The sequence below is a fragment of the Panicum virgatum genome, chromosome 8K (genome assembly GCF_016808335.1).
Source record: "Panicum virgatum strain AP13 chromosome 8K, P.virgatum_v5, whole genome shotgun sequence".
Classification (NCBI taxonomy): domain Eukaryota; kingdom Viridiplantae; phylum Streptophyta; class Magnoliopsida; order Poales; family Poaceae; genus Panicum; species Panicum virgatum.
In genome coordinates this window covers 36605420-36628297 of record NC_053143.1, presented here as the reverse complement: position 1 = coordinate 36628297, position 22878 = coordinate 36605420, and the positions used below count along the sequence as shown (strand labels likewise).

The 22878-nt window shown below is 50.3% G+C and overlaps 1 protein-coding gene across 1 annotated transcript in view; it reads right to left on the bottom strand.

The window, feature by feature from the left end:
- The window catches only part of LOC120644503 (signal peptide peptidase-like 2), a 58385-nt gene extending 37583 nt beyond the window's left edge, over window positions 1-20802 (bottom strand). The window contains exons 1-8 of the mRNA XM_039921129.1: window positions 20541-20802; window positions 19945-20103; window positions 19697-19808; window positions 19498-19617; window positions 9452-9609; window positions 8767-8943; window positions 8613-8647; window positions 8367-8523 (exon numbers count right to left, since the gene is read on the bottom strand). Coding sequence (XP_039777063.1) covers window positions 8367-8523; window positions 8613-8647; window positions 8767-8943; window positions 9452-9609; window positions 19498-19617; window positions 19697-19808; window positions 19945-20103; window positions 20541-20702 — 1080 coding nt within the window. The 5' untranslated portion in view covers window positions 20703-20802. The remainder of the gene's footprint in view (window positions 1-8366; window positions 8524-8612; window positions 8648-8766; window positions 8944-9451; window positions 9610-19497; window positions 19618-19696; window positions 19809-19944; window positions 20104-20540) is intronic.
- Window positions 20803-22878: the final 2076 nt, after the last annotated feature.

Sequence of the window (22878 nt, the reverse complement as noted above, 5' to 3'; positions counted from 1 at the left end):
GGGCCTCTCTCCTTCTACCTGGGGATCGAGGTGCACCAGGACGACTCCGGGATCACACTTCGACAGACCACCTACGCCAAGCGCGTCGTCGAGCTCGCTGGGCTCACCGACTGCAACCCAGCTCTCACTCCGATGGAGGAGAGGTTGAAGCTGAGCCGTGACAGCACGGCGGAGGAGGTGGACGCTACTCAGTACCGGCGTCTTGTGGGGAGCCTCCGCTACCTCGCCCACACACGGCCGGACTTGGCGTTCTCCGTCGGCTACGTTAGTCGGTTCATGCAGCGACCGACGACGGAGCACCAGCAGGCCGTGAAGAGGATCATCCGCTATGTTGCGGGGACTCTCGACCACGGTCTCCACTACCCGAGGTGCCCTGGAGCGGCACACTTCGTCGGGTACAGCGACAACGACCACGCCGGCGACATCGACACCAGCAAGAGTACGAGCGGGATCCTCTTCTTCCTCGGCAAGTGCCTCGTTAGCTGGCAGTCGGTCAAGCAGCAGGTGGTGGCCTTGTCCAGCTGCGAGGCCGAGTACATAGCGGCCTCCACCGCGTCGACTCAGGCGCTCTGGCTCGCTCGACTGCTTGGTGATCTACTCGGCAGAGACACTGGAGCAGTGGAGCTCAGGGTGGACAGCAAGTCCGCTCTGGCCTTGGCGAAGAACCCCGTTTTCCACGAACGGAGCAAGCACATCCGGGTGAGGTATCACTTCATCCGAGGCTGCTTGGAGGAAGGAAGCATCAAGGCGAGCTACATCAACACCAAGGATCAGCTTGCGGACCTGCTCACCAAGCCCCTTGGGAGGATCAAGTTTCTTGAGCTTTGCTCCAGGACTAGGATGGTCCAATCTTCCCACAAGACGACGCGCAAGACTTAGGGGGAGAATGATGGATAAGTCTTTGCTGGTTAGTCAGCATTGTACCACTGCAGCATCTCTTTGCTGCAGCACATGGTCCTTGAGGGACAGTCTGCACTGGTGGTCTTTGTGGGGCTGCTGCAGCATCTTTCCTTACTGCAGCACGTAGTGGTCTTGCTGCCCCTAGGACAGCATCTTAGAGGACAGCATATTTGACTAGTTAGTTTTAGCTTTTAGACTAGCATCTTAGACTAGTTTGGCATGTGCCTTGGCTGCCTGCACCTGGCTGCCTATAAATATGTACCCACCTCTCCCGTGGAGAGTATGGCATTGTGAGTGTGAATGAAGAAAAACCCAGAAAACTTCCCCAACTTGAGTGTCATCCTCTCAGCTCAATGAGAGTGAAAATTGAGCTGCTCACACGGTGCTGGGGAGCAGTAGCCCGGGACTTGGCCGACCTACTGGAACCCTTGGACAGGGTCTATCCAGATGTGGTCGGGCACCCGCCCTCCCCCAGCACGCCCTCCACAGCAGCAGCACAGCAGCAGCACAGCAGCAGCCGCAGGCGCTGCTTGCCGCGCCTCCACAGCAACCCTCGGCCACTCCACCGACTCCCAGCGTCCCCTACTCTGGCCAGGGGTCCGCACCAGCTCCAGGTTACTACAACCCGATCGCTGGCCTTCCATCGTTGGACCAGCAGTCGCTCGCCTCGACGTTCAGTACCATGACGCTCAACCAGCCTCAGAACACGGAGTGGTATTTTGATTCAGGTGCTTCCTCTCATATGACCTCTCATTTGACAACCCTGTCTCATTCTTCACCACCCCAGTCTTTCACTCCCTCCTCTATTGTTGTCAGTAATGGTTCTCTCTTGCCCGTCACAGCGACTGGCTCCACTGACCTCCACAGATCCCTACATCTTAATAATGTTTTGGTTTCACCCCAACTTATTAAGAATCTTATTTCTGTTCGTCAGTTCACTACCGATAACAATTGCTCTATGGAGTTTGACCCCTCTGGTTGTTCTGTGAAGGATCTCCTGTCCAGGAAACTGATCCTCAGGTGAAATATCTCCGGGGCGCTTTATCCACTGCACCTTCCGGCTGCTGCTCACTCCCTGCTCGCCACCTCCGTCGCCTCCCTCTGGCACCGTCGCCTCGGTCATCCAGGTCGCGAAGCCTTCGGCAAGCTCGCTTCCATCCTCCCGGTGTGCTCCAGTGATGGCGGGTCTTCTATTTGTCATGCGTGTCAGCTTGGGCGCCATGTTCGCCTCCCTTTTAGTGCATCATCATCTCGTGTGTCAAATAATTTTGATCTCATACACTGATTTGTGGACATCTCCAGTTGCCAGTGTGTCCGGATTTAAATATTATCTCGTTATTCTTGATGATCGCTCGCACTATCTGTGGACTTTTCCTTTACAGCTCAAGTCTGACACATATACCACCCTCACTCATTTTTTCGCTCATGTGCAAACTCAGTTCGGCGTCACAGTCAAGGCAGTCCAGTGCGACAACGGCAAAGAGTTTGACAACTCCAACGCCTGCACGTTCTTCCTGACACATGGCGTCCACTTGCGCATGTCTTGTCCCTACACCTCCGCCCAAAACGGTAAAGCTGAACGCATTATTCGTTCCACAAATAATGTTGTTTGCTCCCTTTTGTTTCAGGCATCAGCGCCTCCATCCTTCTGGGTGGAAGCGCAAACCACCGCCACCCACTTTCTCAACCTGCTAACCACTAAAACATTCTGACTCCGCAACACCACACATCGTCCTCTTCGACACCACGCCGACGTATGATCATCTCCATGTTTTCGGGTGTACGTGCTACCCAAACCTCTCCGCCACTGCTCCTCACAAGCAAGCCGCTCGCTCAGCCTTGTGTGTCTTTTTGGGTTACCCTGCTCATCACAAAGGTTACCGCTGTCTTGACCTTGTCACCAACAAGGTCATCATCTCTCGTCATGTCATCTTTGACGAGGCCTCCTTTCCTTTCCCTGAGCAGCATTCCCATCCCATCTCCCCCGCGGATTTCGAGTTTCTAGATAGCACTGACTTTGTGTCGCTCCTGTTGGACCGTCACAGCCCCCTGTGGTTGCAAGTACACCTCTCCGCTACGCTGGCTCGAGCCCGTTGCTCGCCGAGCGTAGACCTACCGCTGGCTCAAGCCCATTGCTCGCCGAGCGCAGTCCTGGCACACCTCCTGCAGCCAGCACGCCGCCACGGGCAGCACCAGATGCCGCGTTGCCACACGCAGTCCCCGGCAGTTCGACTGCATCTGCGCTGCCACACGCGGCCCCGGCGGTTCGACTACGTCCCCTGCCGACCCCACGTAGCCACGGGCGGCTGGCGTCCCCTCCGGCACCAACTGGGTGCCCCCGTGCGGGACATTCAACGAGTCTACACCCGGCGAGCCCCTCGCGTTCCGCCGGGCTTTGCGCCCTTGCCGAAGCCTTCGTCCTCACCACCCCTGCCTAAGGGAGCTGCTCCGAGGACGCCAGTGGTCAAAATGACCACGCCATGCGCACCCGTGCAAAGAGCGGTTTTTGGATGCCTCCCCAACTGGTTCTCCATGCTGATCCATTGTCCCCGATCCCGAAGACCTACCGCAGCGCCCTTGCCGATCCAAATTGGCGCGCTGCTATGGAGGAGTTCCGTGCTCTCCAGCAAAACTCTACTTGGGAGCTTGTCCCACGTCCACCGCGGACCAACATCGTGACTAGTAAATGAATTTTCAAACATAAGTTCCAAGCTGATGGTTCTCTCGAGCGATATAAGGCCAGATGGGTTCTCCGTGGTTTCTCTCAGCGCCCTGGTGTCGATTTTGATGAGACTTTCAGTCCGGTCGTGAAGCTTGCTACTGTTCGCACGGTTCTGTCACTTGCTCTCTCCCACCGCTGGCCCATTCATCAGCTCGACGTGAAGAATGCATTTCTCCATGGGACTTTGTCTGAAACTGTGTATTGTGCTCAGCCTGCTGGTTTTGAGGATTCTTCTCACCCGGAGTTTGTCTGTCGCCTGAACAAGTCCTTGTATGGACTCAAGCAGGCGCCCCGTGCCTGGTATAGCTGCTTCGCCACTCATCTGCTCAGTTTGGGATTTGTTGAATCCAAGTCAGATACTTCGCTGTTCATCTACCGCCATGGTTCGGACACTGTCTACCTGCTTCTCTATGTAAGATGATATTGTCTTGACCGCGTCTTCTGTTTAGCTCCTCCGGCGTACCATCGGAGCTCTTCAGTGGGAGTTTGCTATGAAGGATCTGCGAGAGCTACATCACTTCTTGGGCATGCAGGTTCAGCGCAGCAGTGACGGTCTGCTCCTTTCACAGCGCCAATACATGATTGACATTCTCAATCGCGCTGGCATGGCTGACTGCAAGCCTGTCTCCACTCCGGTCGACTGCAACCCGAAGCTCTCTACTGATGGAGTTCCTGTTCAGGATGCGACAGATTTCAGGAGTCTTGCTGGAGCACTACAATACCTCACCTTTACCAGGCCGGATATTTCTTATGCCGTTCAGCAGGTCTGCATATATATGCATGATCCCCGAGAGCCTCACCTCATTGCACTCAAGCGGATCCTGCGCTACATACGGGGCACTCTCCATCTCAGGTTTCTCCTATGGCCCTCTTCGTCGGCTGAGCTGGTGGTCTACTCTGACACCAACTGGGCTGGTTGTCTTGACACACACAAGTCCACCTCGGGCCATGCCGTGTTTCTCGGTGACAATCTGGTTTCGTGGTCTTCCAAGAGGCAGCAGACCGTTTCGCGCTCCGGTGCAGAAGCTGAGTATCGCGTCGTCGCCAATGTTGTTGCCGAGGCATCCTGACTACGACAGCTTCTCCAGGAACTTCACGCTCCTCTTCGTCGAGCCATTCTGGTCTACTGCGACAACATCAGCTCCGTATACATGTCCTCCAACCACATTCAGCATTAGCACACCAAGCACATCGAGATCGACCTCCACTTCGTCCGAGAGCGGGTTGCTACTGGTGATGTTCGTGTCCTTCATGTGCCGACCACGTCATAGTACACCGACATCTTCACCAATGGCCTCCCTTCGTCGATCTTCGCTGAGTTCAGGTCCAGTCTGAACGTTTGCGATACTACCGATCAGACTGCGGGGGCGTGTTAGAGGATATGTATGCCCGTATTGGGCTGTGCTTGGTCCGGCCCTCCCGGGCCCATGGCGCCTGGCCTCCATCCACACTATATGTGTGTGCCAGCCCTAGGTTAGGTGCTCTCATGTACATGGCCAGGATCCCTTGATTGGTGGTATTCTATAAACCATTAGGGTTCCTTGCCTATATATGTAACCGGCTATTGCCCCTTGGAATGCATCTACAATTCCTAGCCATATTCACTTTCACAGGGCATTCAATGCGACTACGGCTAGGAGTTTGACAACTTCTTCCTCGCCAATGGCATCAATTTGCGCATGTCCTGTCCCTACACCTCGCCTCAAAACAGTAAAGCTTAACATTATTCGCACCATCAATAATGTCGTTTGCTCCCTCCTTTTTCAGGCTAGCATTCCCCCAAGGTCTTGGGCCGCCGCTCTTAGCACTGCCACATTCCTTCTAAATATTCTACCCACCAAGACGCTCAATTTCTCTACGCCGCACCTTTCCCTGTTCGGGAAATCACGGTCATATGACCACTTGCGTGTCTTCAGTTGTAAGTGCTACCGAAACCTATCCGCCATCGCTGCTAATAAGCTCTCTCCTCGCTCTGTCTTGTGTGTGTTCCTTGGCTATTATCTCCACCATAAGGGCTACCTTTGCCTTGACCGCCACACGAATCGAATCATCATCTCATGCCACGTGATTTTTGAGGAGTACTTTCCCTTCGCGGAACATTCTTCCTCTCCCTCACGTGCAGATTTTGATTTCTAGGAGTTTACTAATCCAGTGGCTATTCCTTTTCCACCGTCACCACATCTGTTGCCTACAAGTACCATCCATGATAGTAATACGCGGTCACGCGCAGTTGCTGCATCACCCAACATTGTACCTCCTGTTGCGCCACGCGCGGCTCCTACCTCGGCATCTCCTGCTGCACAGCTACGCCACGCGCGGCCTCGGCATCTCTTGCTGCGCCACGTGCGGCCCTGGCATCACCCACGACATCCACAACGCCTGGTGTGCTCCAAGTGCTCGACCGATCATGCCCTGTAGCGCCTGATCCCATCGCCTTTGGCGATGTTCCGCCGCCACGACGATTCGGTGTGATGTGCTCCCAGTGCCCCGTGCCTTTGGTCCAGCCAGTTGCGCCTGTCGCAGCTGCACCTGCCCCCGCCACGACTGCCCCGACGCCCAGCTTGGATCTCTCACTGCTGTGCCGGCTGCTTTGCCTCCGGCCCACCTACCCCGTGGCGCCGTACAGGTCGACCCTTTGACCCATCGCACAGCATAGTCACTAGGGCCAAGCGTGGCATTCGCCTGTCGTCGCTGTACAAGGCCGCACTGCTATCTTCGGTTCCTCGGACATACCGCGCCGCCCTCACCAATCCAAATTAGCGTGCTGCAATGGAAGCTAAGTACTCTGCCCTTCTGTCTAATCACACATGGGATCTTCCTCGACCGCCCTAGTCCAATGTGGTCACAGGCAAATGGGTATTCAAGCAAAAAATTCAAAGTTGATGGGTCTCTTGAGCGCTATAAAGCCCGTTTGGTTCTTTGTGGATTCACTCAACGTCCTGGTGTTGATTTTGCTAAGACTTTCAGTCAGGTGATCAAGCCTGCTAAGTTTGAACTGTTCTGTCACTAGCTCTGCCGCGCTCCTAGCCTGTTCATCCGCTTGATGTCAACAATGCTTTCTTGCAAGGCAATATATCCAAGACAGTTTACTGCACCCAGCCGTCTAGTTTCGAGGATTCTGCACACCCAAATTATGTGTGCCGGCTTAATCGATCTCTTTATGGTCTTAAGCAGGCACCTCGTGTATGGTACAGCAGGTTTGCCTCACATCTCCTGCAGCTTGATTTTGTTGAAGCTAAGTCAGATACTTCTCTGTTTATCTACCATCGTGGCGAGGATGTGGTCTATCTCTTGCTATACGTTGATGATATTATCCTGACGGCTTCCTCTGCTGGTCTTATACAACACACCTTCACTGCTCCTCTGCAAGAATTTTCCATGAAGGATTTCGGTGACCTTCATCAGTTTCTTGGGATGCAGATCCAGAGCGTTAGCTCAGGTCTCTCTCACTCGACGGCAATATATGATTGAGATCCTTGAGCGGGCCAGCATGGCAGATTGCAAGCCTTGTTCGACGCCTATGGACCTGGACCCAAAACTGTCAGCTGATGGTGATCTAGTCTTCGATCCTACGGATTTTCGCAGTCTTGTCGTAGCTCTCCAGTACCTCACTTTCACCAGGTCAGATATCCCCTACGCGGTTCAGCAGGTCTACCTTCATATGCATGATCCACGAGAACCTCACCTCGCCGCTCTGAAGCGGATTCTTCGCTACGTCCGTGGCACGCTGCATATGGGTCTGTTTATGCGCCCCTCTACTCAGTCAGATTTGGTGGTCTACTCTGACGCTGATTGGGCCGACTGTCCAGATACACACAAGTCTACTTCGGGCCATGCAGTTTTCCTCAGTGACAATCTGGTCTCCTGGTCATCCAAGCGTCAGAATATTGTCTCCCACTCCAATGCAGTATTAGGGTTTAGGCTGAGTAATGAGCTGTTGCCGACGCCGTTGCTGAATCCACCTGGTTACGCCAACTTTTGTCTGAGCTGCACACTCCTTTGCCCAAGACAACCTTGGTGTACTCTAACAACATCATCGCTGCCTACATGTCTTCAAATCCCGTTCAGCATCAGCTCACCAAGCATGTGGAGATCGATCTCCATTTCGTGCAGAAGTGTGTTGCACTTGGTGATGTGCGTGTCCTTCATGTCCCAACATCTCAGTTCGCCGACATTTTCACCAAAGGGCTGCCTTCGTTAGTCTTCACGAAATTTCGGTCTAGACTAAATGTTCGGTCACCCGATGATTTGAATGCGGGGGCATGTTAGACAGTTGATGTATGTGCTTGTTTGTTAGGGTCATGTGCCTGGCTTGTATGGCCGGCCTACACGTGTGTTTGGGTCCTGCGCCAGGCATGTATAAGCCGGCCGGCCCTATGTTTGGTTAGGGAGATATAGTTAGAGAGTCGTGCGGAGATCTGATTCTGGGTTTCCTTTAGCCCCAAGATCTGCTCATCCCTATATATTTAACCTGTGTATCTCTCAATCAATCAATCAACAATTTCCATACAATTCAATCTCTTTCAGTTTCATATGCTACTGAAGAGAAGTATGGAAACTTATCTCCAATTCTAGGGAGGAAAACATAGCAAGCGAGGGAGATGGAGAGGGCGAGGGGGCAAGGGGGAGGGTGAGAGATAGGGAGAGGGTGTGTGTGTGTGAGAGAGAGAGAGAGGGTGGGGGGGAGGGAGGGAGGGAGGGAGAGAGTAAAAACAGAACAGCATTGGCAGTAAGTTTATCTTACGAGGATATCTTGGCCTATCCAAGCAAATGAAGCATGCCGATACACAGCCCAGAGAATTGCAAAGACCACACAAAATGGTACAGTTCCAACAGATATGATTAAGACCTCCCCAAGAAAGGGAAGTTGTACAGTCTTTTGCCCACAATCCTTGAAAATCCTGTAAGATGAAAAGCATATATGATAAGGATATAAAAATAGAGAAGAGCATTGACTGAATTTCTTTATCACAGTTAGTTTATTTAGTACCTAGCTAGAAGTGTGACCAAGCAAACATGCACACCCTGCGAGAAACAACTCACCATAAAGCTCTGGGCAAACTTCTCAATGAATGAGAAAAAATATATTTCAACATTCGCTAACAAAAAGTAGAGCTACTTTTATGCCTCAAAGGAGGCAATACCTCAATACCACCAATGCAGAATAATACAATTAGGACCCAAACGAACCAAGATGACATGAAGTAGAACAGGAGGAGGAGGAAAACTGAAGCTATTATAATAAAAACAACAGCACCCTTGGCGCTGATCTCAAAGATCTCTTTATCTTCTCTATAGTTTGTTCCCGTGTTAGGTCCATCCTGTTTAATATTCAAAGGATAAATTTGTCAGAGAGCATATGACTACTGTCTAGCTACAATACTATATACAAACTGCAGGGTTCATAAAAAAAAGAACAAAATGATGATTCACAAAAATACAGTTGCTATAGAATATGTGAAGCACTTCACATCAAAACTCAAAGTTATAACAAGGTCATTGAGCATTATGATGCCATTATTCTGCGAAAATTTTACAAAAGATAGAACAAGAGTTAACCATGACACATATGTTGTAGATTGCATGTCTCGTTTAACTCATTTCTCTTCCTAGACAAGATACATTGGCTAGCAGCACAGAAATGTGCCTTCCAAACAACCTACTCATACAAGTACTGAGTTCTAGCTACTTCACCCAATATTGTATTAATGTTCCTACGATTTTGAGATTATAAATGTTGAGTGCCAGAAGCAATGCACATAAAAAATAGAAACAACATGAAAGTCCATTCACTTCAGGTCAGCATAGGCAAGGCACAAAAGTCCAAACCTTTCGGGTCAGCTGATTATAACGGTCATCAACCTGCTCGCATGCAACAAGTTCAGACCAGAGTGAAGCACAGACTATGGTTCCTACAGCCATTATCCACAGGAAGCATGCTGAAAGGTCCACAATAGGTCGATTTGGTGAATATAACTGAACTTCCACTGCAGAAAAAGAAGATTGTCCATATTACTATGCATAAAATGATACGGCATAATTAACTCAAAATGAACATATGACTTAGACTAGTCACCATCTCTACAGGACTAACAGCCAACACAAACAGCTGTCCTTATTGAAACACTCATAATGAAAGATTTCACTGTTAGAGTATGTTTGGTAGTACAGGATATATCTCAGGAAGGCTTCTTGCCCCCAAGTATTGCTGCTGTGTTTCTTTTTTTCCGATCAGAGATCGGGTTAGCTTCGCCCTGCCGTTTTGTCATCGCTGCATCGTCGACACTTCCGAGGACGAGGTTGTTGCTGCACCTTCCCAGGCTGCAGCGCCGACACTCGTAATCAGGCCATCACTGCCAGTGTCACCACCTTTTCAGGAGCTGGTGCTACCCATGCTGCTGGTCCGCTTCGTCACACTGGCTCCGGGTCCGAGTCCAGGCCTACTGCCGCCAACTCGCAGACACCGCCATTGATGCTGCTGAAGGAAGACGTTTTTGCGCTTGTCAGCTGCACCGTCTACCATCGCGCAATCAGTTTATCGTCCTGCTGAGCTGATCGACAAGAAGCTGCTGATTTTGTGTACTCGAGTGCCTACATTGATGATTCGGACCCACGCCCTTCGCCACGGCTTCGACCATATCCACCTCCACCTCGGCTACTTCGGCTTAAGGGGCTTATCATCTGCATGAGCTACTCACTGGTTTCCACTTTAGTCGAAGCTTCGCACCGGCGTTCCGACTGCGGAGGATATCTCCAATGTTCTCCAATCTGACCATTTGTGTTGCTACTGCTACAACTGCAGGGGGGTGTTAAGAGTAAGTTTGGTAGTATAGGATATATCTCGGGGAGGCTTCTTGCCCCCCAAGTCTTGTACCCCCTATATATACACCCTCGAGGCTCGATGCAATACACCCCACGATTCATATGCAATCTATCTTTCCTATATTTACTCCAGAGCATCGTACACCCACAAACACATTCAATTCAGCAAACTCGTTAATTGATAGGGTGGGTGAATACAACCAAAAAAACAATGAGAAACCATTTTATCATAAAGGAGTAAAGATAAGAGTAATTTTCTGGCAATCCTAGAAGACGCCAGTAAAAAAAAATCAATCAGGGGAGAAGGACGTCCCCACTGACTTAGCTCTAAAAAGGGGCCCACTAAACCTTTATGCAGATGATGTGGCACTCTTCATCAGTTCTGATAGAGAGGATCTCCAGCTCACAAAAAATATATTGCAAATTTTCGGTGAGGCTTCCAGGCTACAGACTAATTTAAATAAGAATTGTGCGATCCCCATACAATGTGGTGAGGCAATTGCGGAGGAGGTTAACACCACTTTACAGTGCACAACTTCTAACTTCCCCACCACATATTTGGGATTGCCAATATCCGACAAGAAATTGAGAAGATGTGATTTGTTAGCCTGGATTGAAAAAATAGCAACAAGCTGCCAGGGTGGAAAGCTTCACTGATGACTTTAGCAGGTCGGGCTGTTTTGGTACGTTTTGTGCTCACTGCCATTCCCATCTACTTGCTGGTTGCTATCAAAGTATCCAAATGGTTCTTACGATCTATGGATAAAATCAGAAGGGGATTCTTGTTTTTTTTTCTCGAATATGCAGGGGAGCTGCATATCATTGCATTAATAGGAGAGTTTTGGCCAAATAGCCTTACACCACACTCACTCACACAACACACACACACACACACACACACACACACACTGACACGGACACTCACACACGCTCCAAAAAACAACGAGACCAAACAAGCTCACAACCAACAGCTAGTTGGGGAGCCTAGTAGCGACCATGGCACTAAGACCTTTAGCACCTGCAAGCATCCAAAATTCAGCTTCCTCCCGTGCAAGGAGGAGAGCAGCCCCATTGAACACCACATCATTCCTAGTCCTCCAAATACTCCATGTTCCAAGCACAACCAAGGTGTTGAACCCTTGTTGTAAACTTGTGTGCAATCGGTCGCTACTCTGCTGCCACCAAGCGTAGAAATCCACATTGTCAGCTTGTGGGGTGAGTTCTTGCAGACCAAAACCAGAAAACCACTCATTCCAAAACTGGCGGGCAAACACACAAGCTGAGAGGAGATGATTGATCGTCTCATCTTCCTGCTCACAGAGGGGGCAGTGCTCTGGGTGAGGTAGTCCCCTGCGAGCAAGTCTATCCGCCATCCAGCAGCGATTGTGGGCAACTAGCCATAAGAAAAACTTGCACTTCCTTGGCGCCCATGATCCCCAGATCAGTTTGCAAGGCTGAAAGAAAACCGACCCATTGAAAAAGGCCTCATATGCTGATTTAGTAGAGAACTGCCCTGAAGCCTCAAAACGCCATTTGTGAGTGTCTTCCACATCAGATTGTAACACCACCTCCTGAACTAGTGCCCAAATATCAAGATATTCAGATAAAACCACCACTGAATAGTGGCCTTGGATGTCCTCCAGCCACTTATCATTTGTCAAAGCTTCCTGTACAGTTCGTTTGTTGACTCTCCTCCTAGAAACACAAGCAAATAAATTGGGAGCCAACATCTCAATGGAACATCCATCCAGCCACCTGTCTGTCCAGAACTTTGTGTTTGCTCCATTGCCAACTTCTGAATGTACAGCAGCAGCAAACAGAGACTTGGCGCAGTTGTGCACTGGAATTGGGAAGGAGCTCCATAGCCTCTCCGGCTCAGTTTTGCCAAGCCACAACCAACGCACTCTGAGAGCCCAACCAAATCGCTGCAGGTCTAAAATGCCCAGTCCTCCAAGCTCTTTGGGCCTAGCGACTTTAGGACAAGCTATTAAGCAATGCCCTCCATTAGCCTCCTTCCTGCCCCGCCATAGAAAATTCCGACGAATCTTGTCAATGGCCTTTAAGCACCAAAGAGGCAGGTCCAAGGCAGAGGCCACATAGATTAGCATTGCCGTGAGAACATGTTGAACCAATATAGCCCTTCCCGCCCGATTTAACATGTCAGCTTTCCATCCTGGGGGCTGATCCGCAACTCTGTCAATAATTGGTTGGAGTTGAGACCGGGTCAATTTCTTGATAGAAAGAGGAAGGCCAAGGTATTTGCACGGAAAGTTCTGGATCTCACAAGGGAGGTGAGCTTGTACTACCAATAGATCATCTTCAGAGCACTGAATGGGCAAGACACTGCTCTTCTGTATATTTGTTTTAAGACTAGTAGCCGACCCAAATAGCCACAATATGTCCTCAACCAAGTGCAAGTCAGTAGCAACCGGTCAGAGAAAAAGAACCACATCGTCAGCATACAAAGAAACCCGATGGTGTATATTTCTTGCTGCCAACGGTTGCAGTAATCCTTCATCATTAGCCTTCTTCACAATACTGTTGAAAACGTCCATGACTAGAATAAATAACATGGGCGATAAAGGATCACCTTGCCTCGGTCCACGCCGGTGAAATAGAGTCTCCCCAGGAATTCCATTAAGAAGGACACGAGTAGAAGAAGAGGCCAGTAACCCACTAATCATGTTTCAGCATCTAGGACCAAAACCCCTTTTCTCTAGGATTTCCAGTAAGAAAGGCCATGAGACAGTCAAATGCCTTGGATATGTCAAGCTTCAGAAGTATACGGGGCTGTTTCTGTTGATGCAAGAATTTGGCAGTTTGTTGCACTAGAACAAAATTGTCATGAATGCAGCGGCCCTTGATAAAAGCACTTTGGTTTGCTGCCACCATTTCATTAAGCTTGCTGGCCAACCGATTAGCCACCAGCTTAGTAACTAGTTTGGCGAAACTGTGAATAAGACTGATTGGCCGAAAATCCTTGACCATGACAGCATCCTCCTTGGGCAACAAAGTTAGCAGGGCTGTGTTAAGGAGTTGAAGGTTCCTAAAATTTCCACTTTGTACTGCAGCCAATGCCGCCATCACATCGGGTTTAATAATATTCCAGCACATCTTATAGAAATGACCCGTATAGCCATCAGGCCCTGGTGCCTTGTCAGAAGGTAAGTGCTTTATAGTATTCCACACTTCTTGCTCACTGAAGGGCAACTCGAGGTCAGATAGATTGTGGTGAGAGAGCTCCAGATTATCTAAGTTGATCGAATTTTCCCTCTGTTCGCAAGATCCCAGCAGCGTTTCATAGAAGGAGAAAATTTCAGAGGCCTTTTCCTCATGGCTGGTAAGCACCTGATCGTTTGAGATCAGTTTTGAGATGAATTTTTCCTCTTGCGATGTCTAGCTTGAGAGTGGAACAAGGCAGTGTTTGCATCCCCCTCCTTTAACCATCCAATTCTTGATCTAACCCGGGCCATTGTCCTCTGCAGGGAGCTCAAGGCAAGTGAATGCTTCTTCAGAGAAAATAGCAGCCACTGTTCACTGTCCGACAAAGGCCGACTATCTTGTGCAATTTCGAGTTGGTGGGTAATTTCCTTGGCCAAAGCAAGCTGTGTTTTGAGATGTCCAATCTTCTTCTGGCTCCAGCTCTGCAAGGCTTTTGTGAGGGCTTTAAACTTCATAGACAGTGTCTCCAAAGGGCAGTATCTTGCTTCCACCGAATTCCAAGAATCTGCGACCACCTCCTAGAAACCATCAAGTTGAGGCCAGAAGGCTTCAATGTGGAATCTACCCTTCCCAGGTAGCAAGTCGCCAAGACCCAATATAAGTGGGCAATGGTCGGAATCCATAGAAGCAGTACTCTGTAGTAAACAGTTAGGGAACTCATTTTCCCAATCCATACAGCAAAAAACTCGATCAAGCTTGCTCAGGGTTGGGTGAGTCCCACCACCCGTCCATGTGTACTTGCAGCCGGTAAGGGGCAGCTCTTTTAGCGCCAAATCATCCAAAGTTCTCCGGAAGCGACCCATCATCGCGCGGTTGAGGTTTGCATTGTTCTTGTCCTCATCTTTATAAATAAGATTGAAATCCCCCAACACAGCCCAAGGGCCAGAGCAAGCTGAACGAATTGCACGCAGCTCCTGTAGAAATTGAATCTTCTCCTCATTACCTTGCGGCCCGTACACACACGTAAGCCACCAAGGATTTCTATCAGCCGGCTGGAACTGCACTAAAGCACTGTAAGTATCCACTCTAGTAGAGCGAGCAGGTCCTAGATCATGCGTCCACGCCACGAGGATGCCCCCGCTTGCTCCAACGGAGGGGACAGAGATGTAGTGACTGAAAGTAGAGCCCAAGACCGAGAGCACAATTCTTTGAGATAGGTGTTCCATTTTTGTTTCCTGAAGACAAACAATGTCTGCCTTGGTAGATTCAACTAAGGATCGCACTGAATCCTGACGAGCCACTGAATTTAGCCCTCGCACATTCCAGATTGCTATTTTAGAAGGGTCCATTAAATAGCTTTGTATGAAAAACGACCCAGAAACCATGTTTAGCACTGGATCGCAGCACTAACATTCCTGTATTCCACGGGTACAGTCCACCCAAAAAGGGCCGCTAAGGCCTGAACGTGGGATTCTGAGAGAGGATGCCCAAAGAGTTTAGCGTAGTCGTTTAGGACCTTCTGATCAACATGCTCCTGCTCTAGCGCGATATCAAGAGAGCGTATCACTGTCTTACGGGCTCCCGTGTTGTAAGGAATACCTGCGAACTCTGCACCCAGTCCTGCATTTCTTCGGCTTCTTCGTGGGGCTGATGTAGGGGGAGGTGCTCTTGGCCGCCGCTTCTGAACAGGCGGAGGCTGAGCCACCAGCCCCTCAACTCTCTTAGTGAGCCCGGTGATCAATTCCTCCCTGCTCAAGGCTGCTTGATTCTGAACTTCCGGTGCCGATGTTGCAATGTCATGTAGAGTATGAGGGGAAGGTGGAGGAGGAGCAGCGGTCGCATGTGGTTGCTGTGGAACTGTAGTTGGTGGAGGATCTCGTGGGCATCTTTTGCGTCTGAAATAGACCTTGAGTTCCCCGGCAGACATGGTGGGAGGAGCAGCCGTCGCAGCGGCCTCCAAGGCCAGCAGTGATGAGACTGCATCTTCTGCTACAGCAATGTTCTCGACTTGGGCTGCAACTTCACGCCCAATAGGAGGCCCAGCAGGCGAACGTTCGCTCAACGGCCCACGAGGGGCCGGAGACAAACTTTCAGCGCCCGCCGTCACTCCAACTGTCGGAGTAAACACATCCCCATCTACTGAGGAGCCTCCGATCACCGAAGAGGCATCAAGCTGGGAACCGCGCACCTCAACCGCCTCCACCGCATGCACTCACGCTCCAGTGCCCGAAGCATCCTGCTCCTGGAGCACGCCGGGAAGTAAAGACGCCGGCCGTGGAGATAAGGCAGCCGGGCCATCCAGGACGCCGCGCGAGGAGGCACCCGATCCTCGTGGAACCACGTGGCCCCCGCCGCTGGCCGTGGGCCCAACCGGTCGTGCACCGAAGCCCGAGGAGTTCTCTGCGCCGCCGCGTCCGCCGTAGGTGAACAAGAGCGCCGTCTCCCAGTCCGCCGCCGCCCGCCATCAGCATCCGGAGGCGGGGCCGGACGATCCACCAGCCGCGACGTCGAACCGGCCGGGGTGATCGCTGTCTTGATGGAATACACTAGCATACGCTTTACGGGAGGACGTTCTTCCTCCGCCATTATTGGTGGCTCAACTATCTCAAGGACGGGCGAGAGCTCAAGGCCATCACTTTGAACGTGTCCGCCGCATCAGGATGGACACCGGCTATCCAGCAGTAATCGCTGAGGAGCAACTCTGCCATCGCCAGCTCCCAGGCATGGGCAGGGATGCCGCGAAGCTCAACTTCGACTGGTGTCGACAGAGATGCCGCCTTGGAGTCCAGAAGGCGACTCCATCGCCGGAGATACAGCCGGAGAGGCGGCAAAGTGCAGGTGAAAGGACGCCCGCCATTGAACACACGTTCCGCCGTCTCGACGTTCAGCAAGATCAAGAGGAACCTCCTCTCCCCAAAACGCTTTAGGGCCAGAGAGGAGGCCTCGATCTCAAACCTACTAGCCAAGCTTGTGAGGATCGAGTCGGCATTGCCACTGAGCACCGTGACGACCAAGGCCGTAGCGAGCCCATCTTCCCGCTGCGAGATGGATTCCGATCGATCGAGAATCTTACAAGGCCGACGGCAGGCAGCCGGCCGATCCTCGCCACCGCTGGACACAGCAGGAGCAAGCTCTAAGTCGTCATCGCCTGATGCGTCCTCAGACGCCACCGGGTCAGTGTTGCGTCTCCTCCGAACCCGACACCTCCTATTGCGGCCGTGGGGAGCCGCCGGCGCATCGCCCAGCGCGGCCGGGGTGGTTGCGGCGGGAGGCGCCCCTTTTCCAGCCACAGAATTCTTCGGCCGCCATACCAGCCGCTGAGGCCGGGGATCCTCGGGGAGGAGGCCAATAGGCTGCCTCAAACATCCGGTGGTCGCGCCCGTCCTCCGCCAGGACGATGCGAGGTGCCGGGCGTGGAGGAGTTGCGGAGGCCGAGGCCAACTGAACCGAGTCAGGGGCCATCGAGGCCGCCAACTGACGGGTAGCGCCGGGGAGGGGAGACATCGAGGCCGCCGCCGGGATCGTGCCCAAGCGGAGCACTTCCACGAACGACGGTGCGCCGCCGCCTGACTTGCCGGTGGGAGGGGAATCGTTGCACCAGCGCTGCGACTTCGAGCGTCCCACGGTAGAAAAAATAGCGACGGAGGAGGAGGAACGGGGAGAGGTTCCTGGCGCCGGGGAAGAGAGGGGGAACGACCGGCCGGGGGTCGTTCCCTTGGTGGTGTCCGCCGGGCTCGAAGTGAACGTCGGCGTGGGGCTGGTGGGGAGGGGACGCCGGGAGGGGGAGGAGGCGAGACGACAACCATCCTGGCACCCACAACTTCAAGGGGATTCTTGTGGACAGGCAGAAAAGATACTAATGGTGGCAGTTGCTTAGTGGCTTGGGAAAAGGTCATGAGACCCATTGATCTAGGGGGGCCAGATATCCAGAACCTCGAAATCATGGGGTGGGCTCTTCAAATGCGGTGGCTTTGGTTAGAGAAGACCAGACCGGATCGGCCTTGGGTGGTCTACAAATTCCGGTATACTTCAACACAGCTGCTATGTTTGTTATATCGGTCAAAACTACATTGGGCAATAGAAGGAATACTCTCTTTTGGACTGATCGTTGGCTGAATGGATGCTGCCTAGAGAATTTGGCACCGAATGTTTTTAAGTGTGTACCCTGGAGAGTAAGAAAACTGAGAACTGTGAGTGAAGCGCTGCAGGAGCATACAGACATTAGAGGTGCACTCCATTGGCACGGTCCAGTGGAATACCTTGAGCTTTGGTAAACTTTGTCAAGCTTTATCCTGAACAACACAGATGACATTCATCGGTGGAGATTTGAAGCTTCAGGTCAATACTCGACTAGATCAGCCTACAGGAAACTTTTGTTGGCTCCATCTCCTTTAAATCGTGGAAGTGACTTTGGAAATCATGGGCTCCAGGTAAATGCAAAACCTTTGTTTGGCTGGCCATTCCGAAACGCTGCTGGACAGCAGATCGACTGCAAAAAAGAGGTCTCCAACATCCGGAATGTTGCCCTATCTGCGACCAAGATGAAGAGACTGCCCAGTTTTTGCATGGCAATTCTGCTTCTCTATTCTGCAGCCCTCAAACTTTGCTCATTTGATGCCTAGCAGCAGATCCAGTTCCTTTGCTGAATGGTGGAAAAGATCAGAGAAGAGGGTCCAGAAGCAACACAGAAAAGGTTTTAACTCCTTATGTACCCTTGGAGCCTGGATCCTGTGCAAGCATAGGAATGCTTGTGTTTTTCATGGGATGGCCCCAAATCTGCAGATTGCAATTCAAGCTTATAAAGATGAATCCCACCTATGGCAATTTTTGGGGGCCAAGGGGGCTTACTACCCTGTGCCTTGAAATGGTGGCGGTGCAAGCTTAGTGGCTTGGTCTTGTTGGTCTGGTCCTTTGTTTGTGTTTTTTTTTGTAATAGTTTCACATAGACCTTGATGTTCCTCACATCAGTCTAAGGTGGGGAATGTTTTCTTGTAATTGGACCACTCTTTCTCTCTTAATACAAAGATACACAGCTCCCGTGCGTGTTCGAGAAAAAAAAAGTAGCATACATTGTTGTGAATACTAGTTGGTTATAATCAACACATGGTCTGGTCATACAACATTGCAAATCGATCTGCTTGGATCAGGCGTTTAACTTGTAAAGTGGGATGGACTCTTCTGTCACTAATTTGTTTGCCCTTAAAATTGGCCACCTAGACATCTAGCACCACTCCAAGCTTAATAAGCATCTAAGTGTTAGGTGCCACCCCATTGCCACCTTGCGCCTAGAACAACATTGACCTAAGGGTTGTTCAGGGATGCATACAAACAAACACTCAAGACAATACCAACAATAACAGTATAGAGCTACAGAATAACTATCTTATGCAAAAAAAAGATGAAGAAAATTCATGCAATACTGTGAATGTTGAGCATGATGTGGGTTTAAGTTGATGTATCATCAAGACTCAAGAGTACTACCTTATAATATGATTACTAAATGATATCATAGGTTTGCCAGGCACAAGTTCAAGAAACATTTAGCAACATATATCTAAAGCAAAAGAAATTTTCCTATGGCAAAAAACAAATCATCTGTCTAATTTCGAAATAACAAAATACCACCACCATAATGATAAAAAAAAGGGCGTACCCAGTGCAGAGAGCTCCCGCTCTGTGCGGGGTCTGGGGAAGGGGTGTCAGTGGCAAGCCTTTCCCTCGCCTGTGCAATGCGAGGAGACCGCGACTCGAACCCGGGACCTTCCGGACACAGGCAGTAAGACTCTACCGCTTGCACCAGGCCCGCCCTTCACCACCACCATAATGACGTAAAAGGAAAAAAGGAATCATGATGCACTTTACAAGAGAAGGATAATTAATGAATAACTTACCACTTGCTCCATGATCTAGGAAGTCCTTCAACTTCTTTCCTGCTGACTGTGGTATCATGACAACAGGTATTGTCACATTAATAGAAGTGTCATTCTCACTGCAAACCATCTTGTAAAGCTCTAAAAAAACGAGATGGATTACTTTCTGGAAAAGAACCCATGGACATTTGGAATATCTTACTATTGGACAAAGTTATACCTTCATCATCATTGATAACTAGTAAACCGACCGCACCACCTGCCTGAGCAGTCTTTGCTTTAGCAGTGAAAGCACATTCCCCACGTGTTGCTAAAGCAACAGAATCTGTTAACTGCAGTGATAAGATTTAGCTTAGAGCATACTAATAGCATACATGCTCTCTTTACTAGGATTATGCTGCTAACATGTCCACTGAAAATAAAATAACTTTATTTGCAAGCCTATTATTGGTGGTGTCAAAGTGAAACCTTTGATGTCAAGTTGGAGCAACAGTCGAATGGATTTGTGAGGATAGCAAATGATTTTTGAGCTTCTTGCATATCTCTAGGCAAGGGGGCTCCAAATCTTGCACTTAAGCCAACAACAGTTGTACCTTCAGTCCCATTCACCCAATTTTTCACCTTAACCTGGAGATAAGCTGGAGAGTCAGAAAGCGAATAGGGTATGGCTATTCGAGAGAGAGAAAAAAAAGGTCAGGAAAAAATGAGATCGATGAACTAATGGTAGACTTGAGAGCATTTCACTTCACCACTGAATTCCTACAATACGGTCTACAAAGCATGGTTGCACTATTTAGGGCACTGTCCATAGCACAATTCAGTATTTCAGTTCTCAGTTGAGCTCACTAAATCCTAAAACAAACACTGATCAGCTCTTACGCAGGTAGATTCATAAATCCGCATCTACACGATGTCACGATCAAACCACGACCCAGATCTCAAATATACCGAACTACAACCTACAAGCCTTTGGCAAAACCATAACTCACAAGTGCTAGCAGAGACCCAATTAATCAGAAAGGTAGAGCAAATCGAGAAAGCACGGGCGGGGAGCAGGCCGTTACCAGCTGGAACTTGTTGGAGCAGCCGGGCGTCCGCGGGCCCCCCGCGTCGTCGTCGCTGGAGGCGTCGTCCGCCGCGCCGCCGCCCGCGAGAAGTAGCACAAGAAGGAGGGTTGCGGCGGCGAAGGGGAAGGGGAAGCGCGACGCACGGCGGGTGGTCGCCATGGGGACGGGGTGGAGTCGCCGCGTCGGCTCGAATGCCTCCGCCACACGGCGGGGTCGTTGGGGGAAGGACTGGAGTGCAGGAAGGGTTGGGAAATGTCGACTGCAGTAGGAATACATGAGAAACGAAGGGGTTATTTGCATGTTTTGGGTTAATATCATTACGGCTATTGGATGTGCCATAATAATTAGAGTGTTTGTTGTAGATCTAAGCTTTAACATAGTGTTGGTGTATGTCACGTGGTTAACTTTTGCTCCAAACAAGTGTCGAATACACTACGTAAAAACCTCAAATAGGTAACACGGCATTGGTAACGGACGCTAGAAGCCCGTTACAGAGAAGGACATCCGTAATGGGCGCAGAACAACGAGCGTTACCAATAATCCTGACATGCCCGAGCCCGGCCACGCCACCACAACGCCCGTTACTGATAAGTAACATTGGTAACGGGCGTTTAGTACGACCGTTACTTGGATTCAGCCCGTAACGGTTCTTAAATACAACTGTTACTACTAATGTCATAATCCGTAATGGTCTCTTAACGTCCGTTACTAAAAATACAAATAATCGTAACGGTCGGGTAATGACCGTTACGAATATCTCAATTATGACTAACGGACTTTAATGCCCGTTACCGATGTTCCATTCTGGTAACGTGAGTGAGTGACCATTACGTATACACACTTGAAGCCCGTTACTGGTACTGTTGCAATAGCCCGTTACTGGTACTGTTGCAATAATTGAGGGGAGCACTGTAGCATCACTGTAGCAGCGTCTTCTTCCTCGTCCTCCCGCTGCGAGAGGCTAAGGCAGCCGACGGGCGTCCAGCCGGCGCTTCCGGCGCCGGCGGTCCTGCGCCGCTGCAACTGCCGCCACTGCGCGCCCCTCCGTCTCCTGCACCACCCTCAATCGCGGCTCCAGCACCCTCCGGCTGCACTTGCCACCCTCATCATGGCCGCCGGTCCCGTCGGCCGTCGTCGCTCCAGCACCCTCCCGGCGACGCAGGGCGTCCTCCCGGTGCTGCTGCAGCCATAATTCCCATTTGCTCCGGTCCTTCGCCGCCGCGATCGCTGCCTCCTTCGTCTATGCGCGCCTCCACCTTAATTCGTCTATCACTCCGGTGCCTCTGCTCGCCGCTCTGCACGAGCACGCCTCCACCTTCGTCTGTCACTCCGGTGCCTTCTGCAACGCAGCAGCTTGCTTCAGTCGTCGTCACCGCAGCAGCTCCATTCGTCGACCATCGTTGCTGTCTCCACCAGCAGTGTCCTCATCAAGGTATGGACTTTGCCCCTCCTAATTAGTAGGCATCTCTAGTAGGAACAAAATAGGACAATTCTTGTTTAGATTCTGATAATAATACTATGCAAATGCTACATGGTGATAATTATCATATTTTTGTTATAATATTGAGGAAAATTGGAACAATTATCATATCATGGTGAAAATGCTAATAGACAATTCTTGTTTCGACTCAATCAAAGAAACTTGGAACAAATATTGAGGAATAATTATCATATTTTTGTTGTAAAGCTACCCAGCACCACAATTCTTGTGTGTAATCTACATGGTGATAATACTATGAAAATGCATGCTATCCCTTCTCCTCTTGATATTATATTATGATGATATATTATTTGTTTCAAAATATTTTTTTATTGAACTTGTAGATGGCAGCTGATCGGACTTGGATGTATAGACAGCCCCGAGTTTGGGAAACATTCCTAAGTGGGGTCAATGGTTTTCTAGCTCAAGCAGAGGCAGACATGAGAGATCAGGGTGTCCCCACAATGTGTTGCCCCTGTGTTGATTGTCTCAACCAGAAGAAGTTTGGACAACGGGACAACATTTTTCATCATTTAATCACACGTGGATTCAAAGAGAATTACACGTGTTGGAACCAGCATGATGAGGAAGGGCTTAATGAGGTTGAAGAAGGATGCCTTAACAAAGGTGAATCGCGACACCATGCTGAAGGGGCACGTCGACGCCATGCTGAAGCCCTTAACGAAGGTGAAACGACTGCCTATTGATTTAACTCATTGATTTCTCATTGTTAATGGCTTAACTCATTTATTTGTCATTATTATAGGAGAAGAAGAATGTGGCAACAACTTTGAGGAATATGAAGCATTCCCACCCAGCGTGATGTGTCCTGAGGATATGACTGACCAAGAGGTT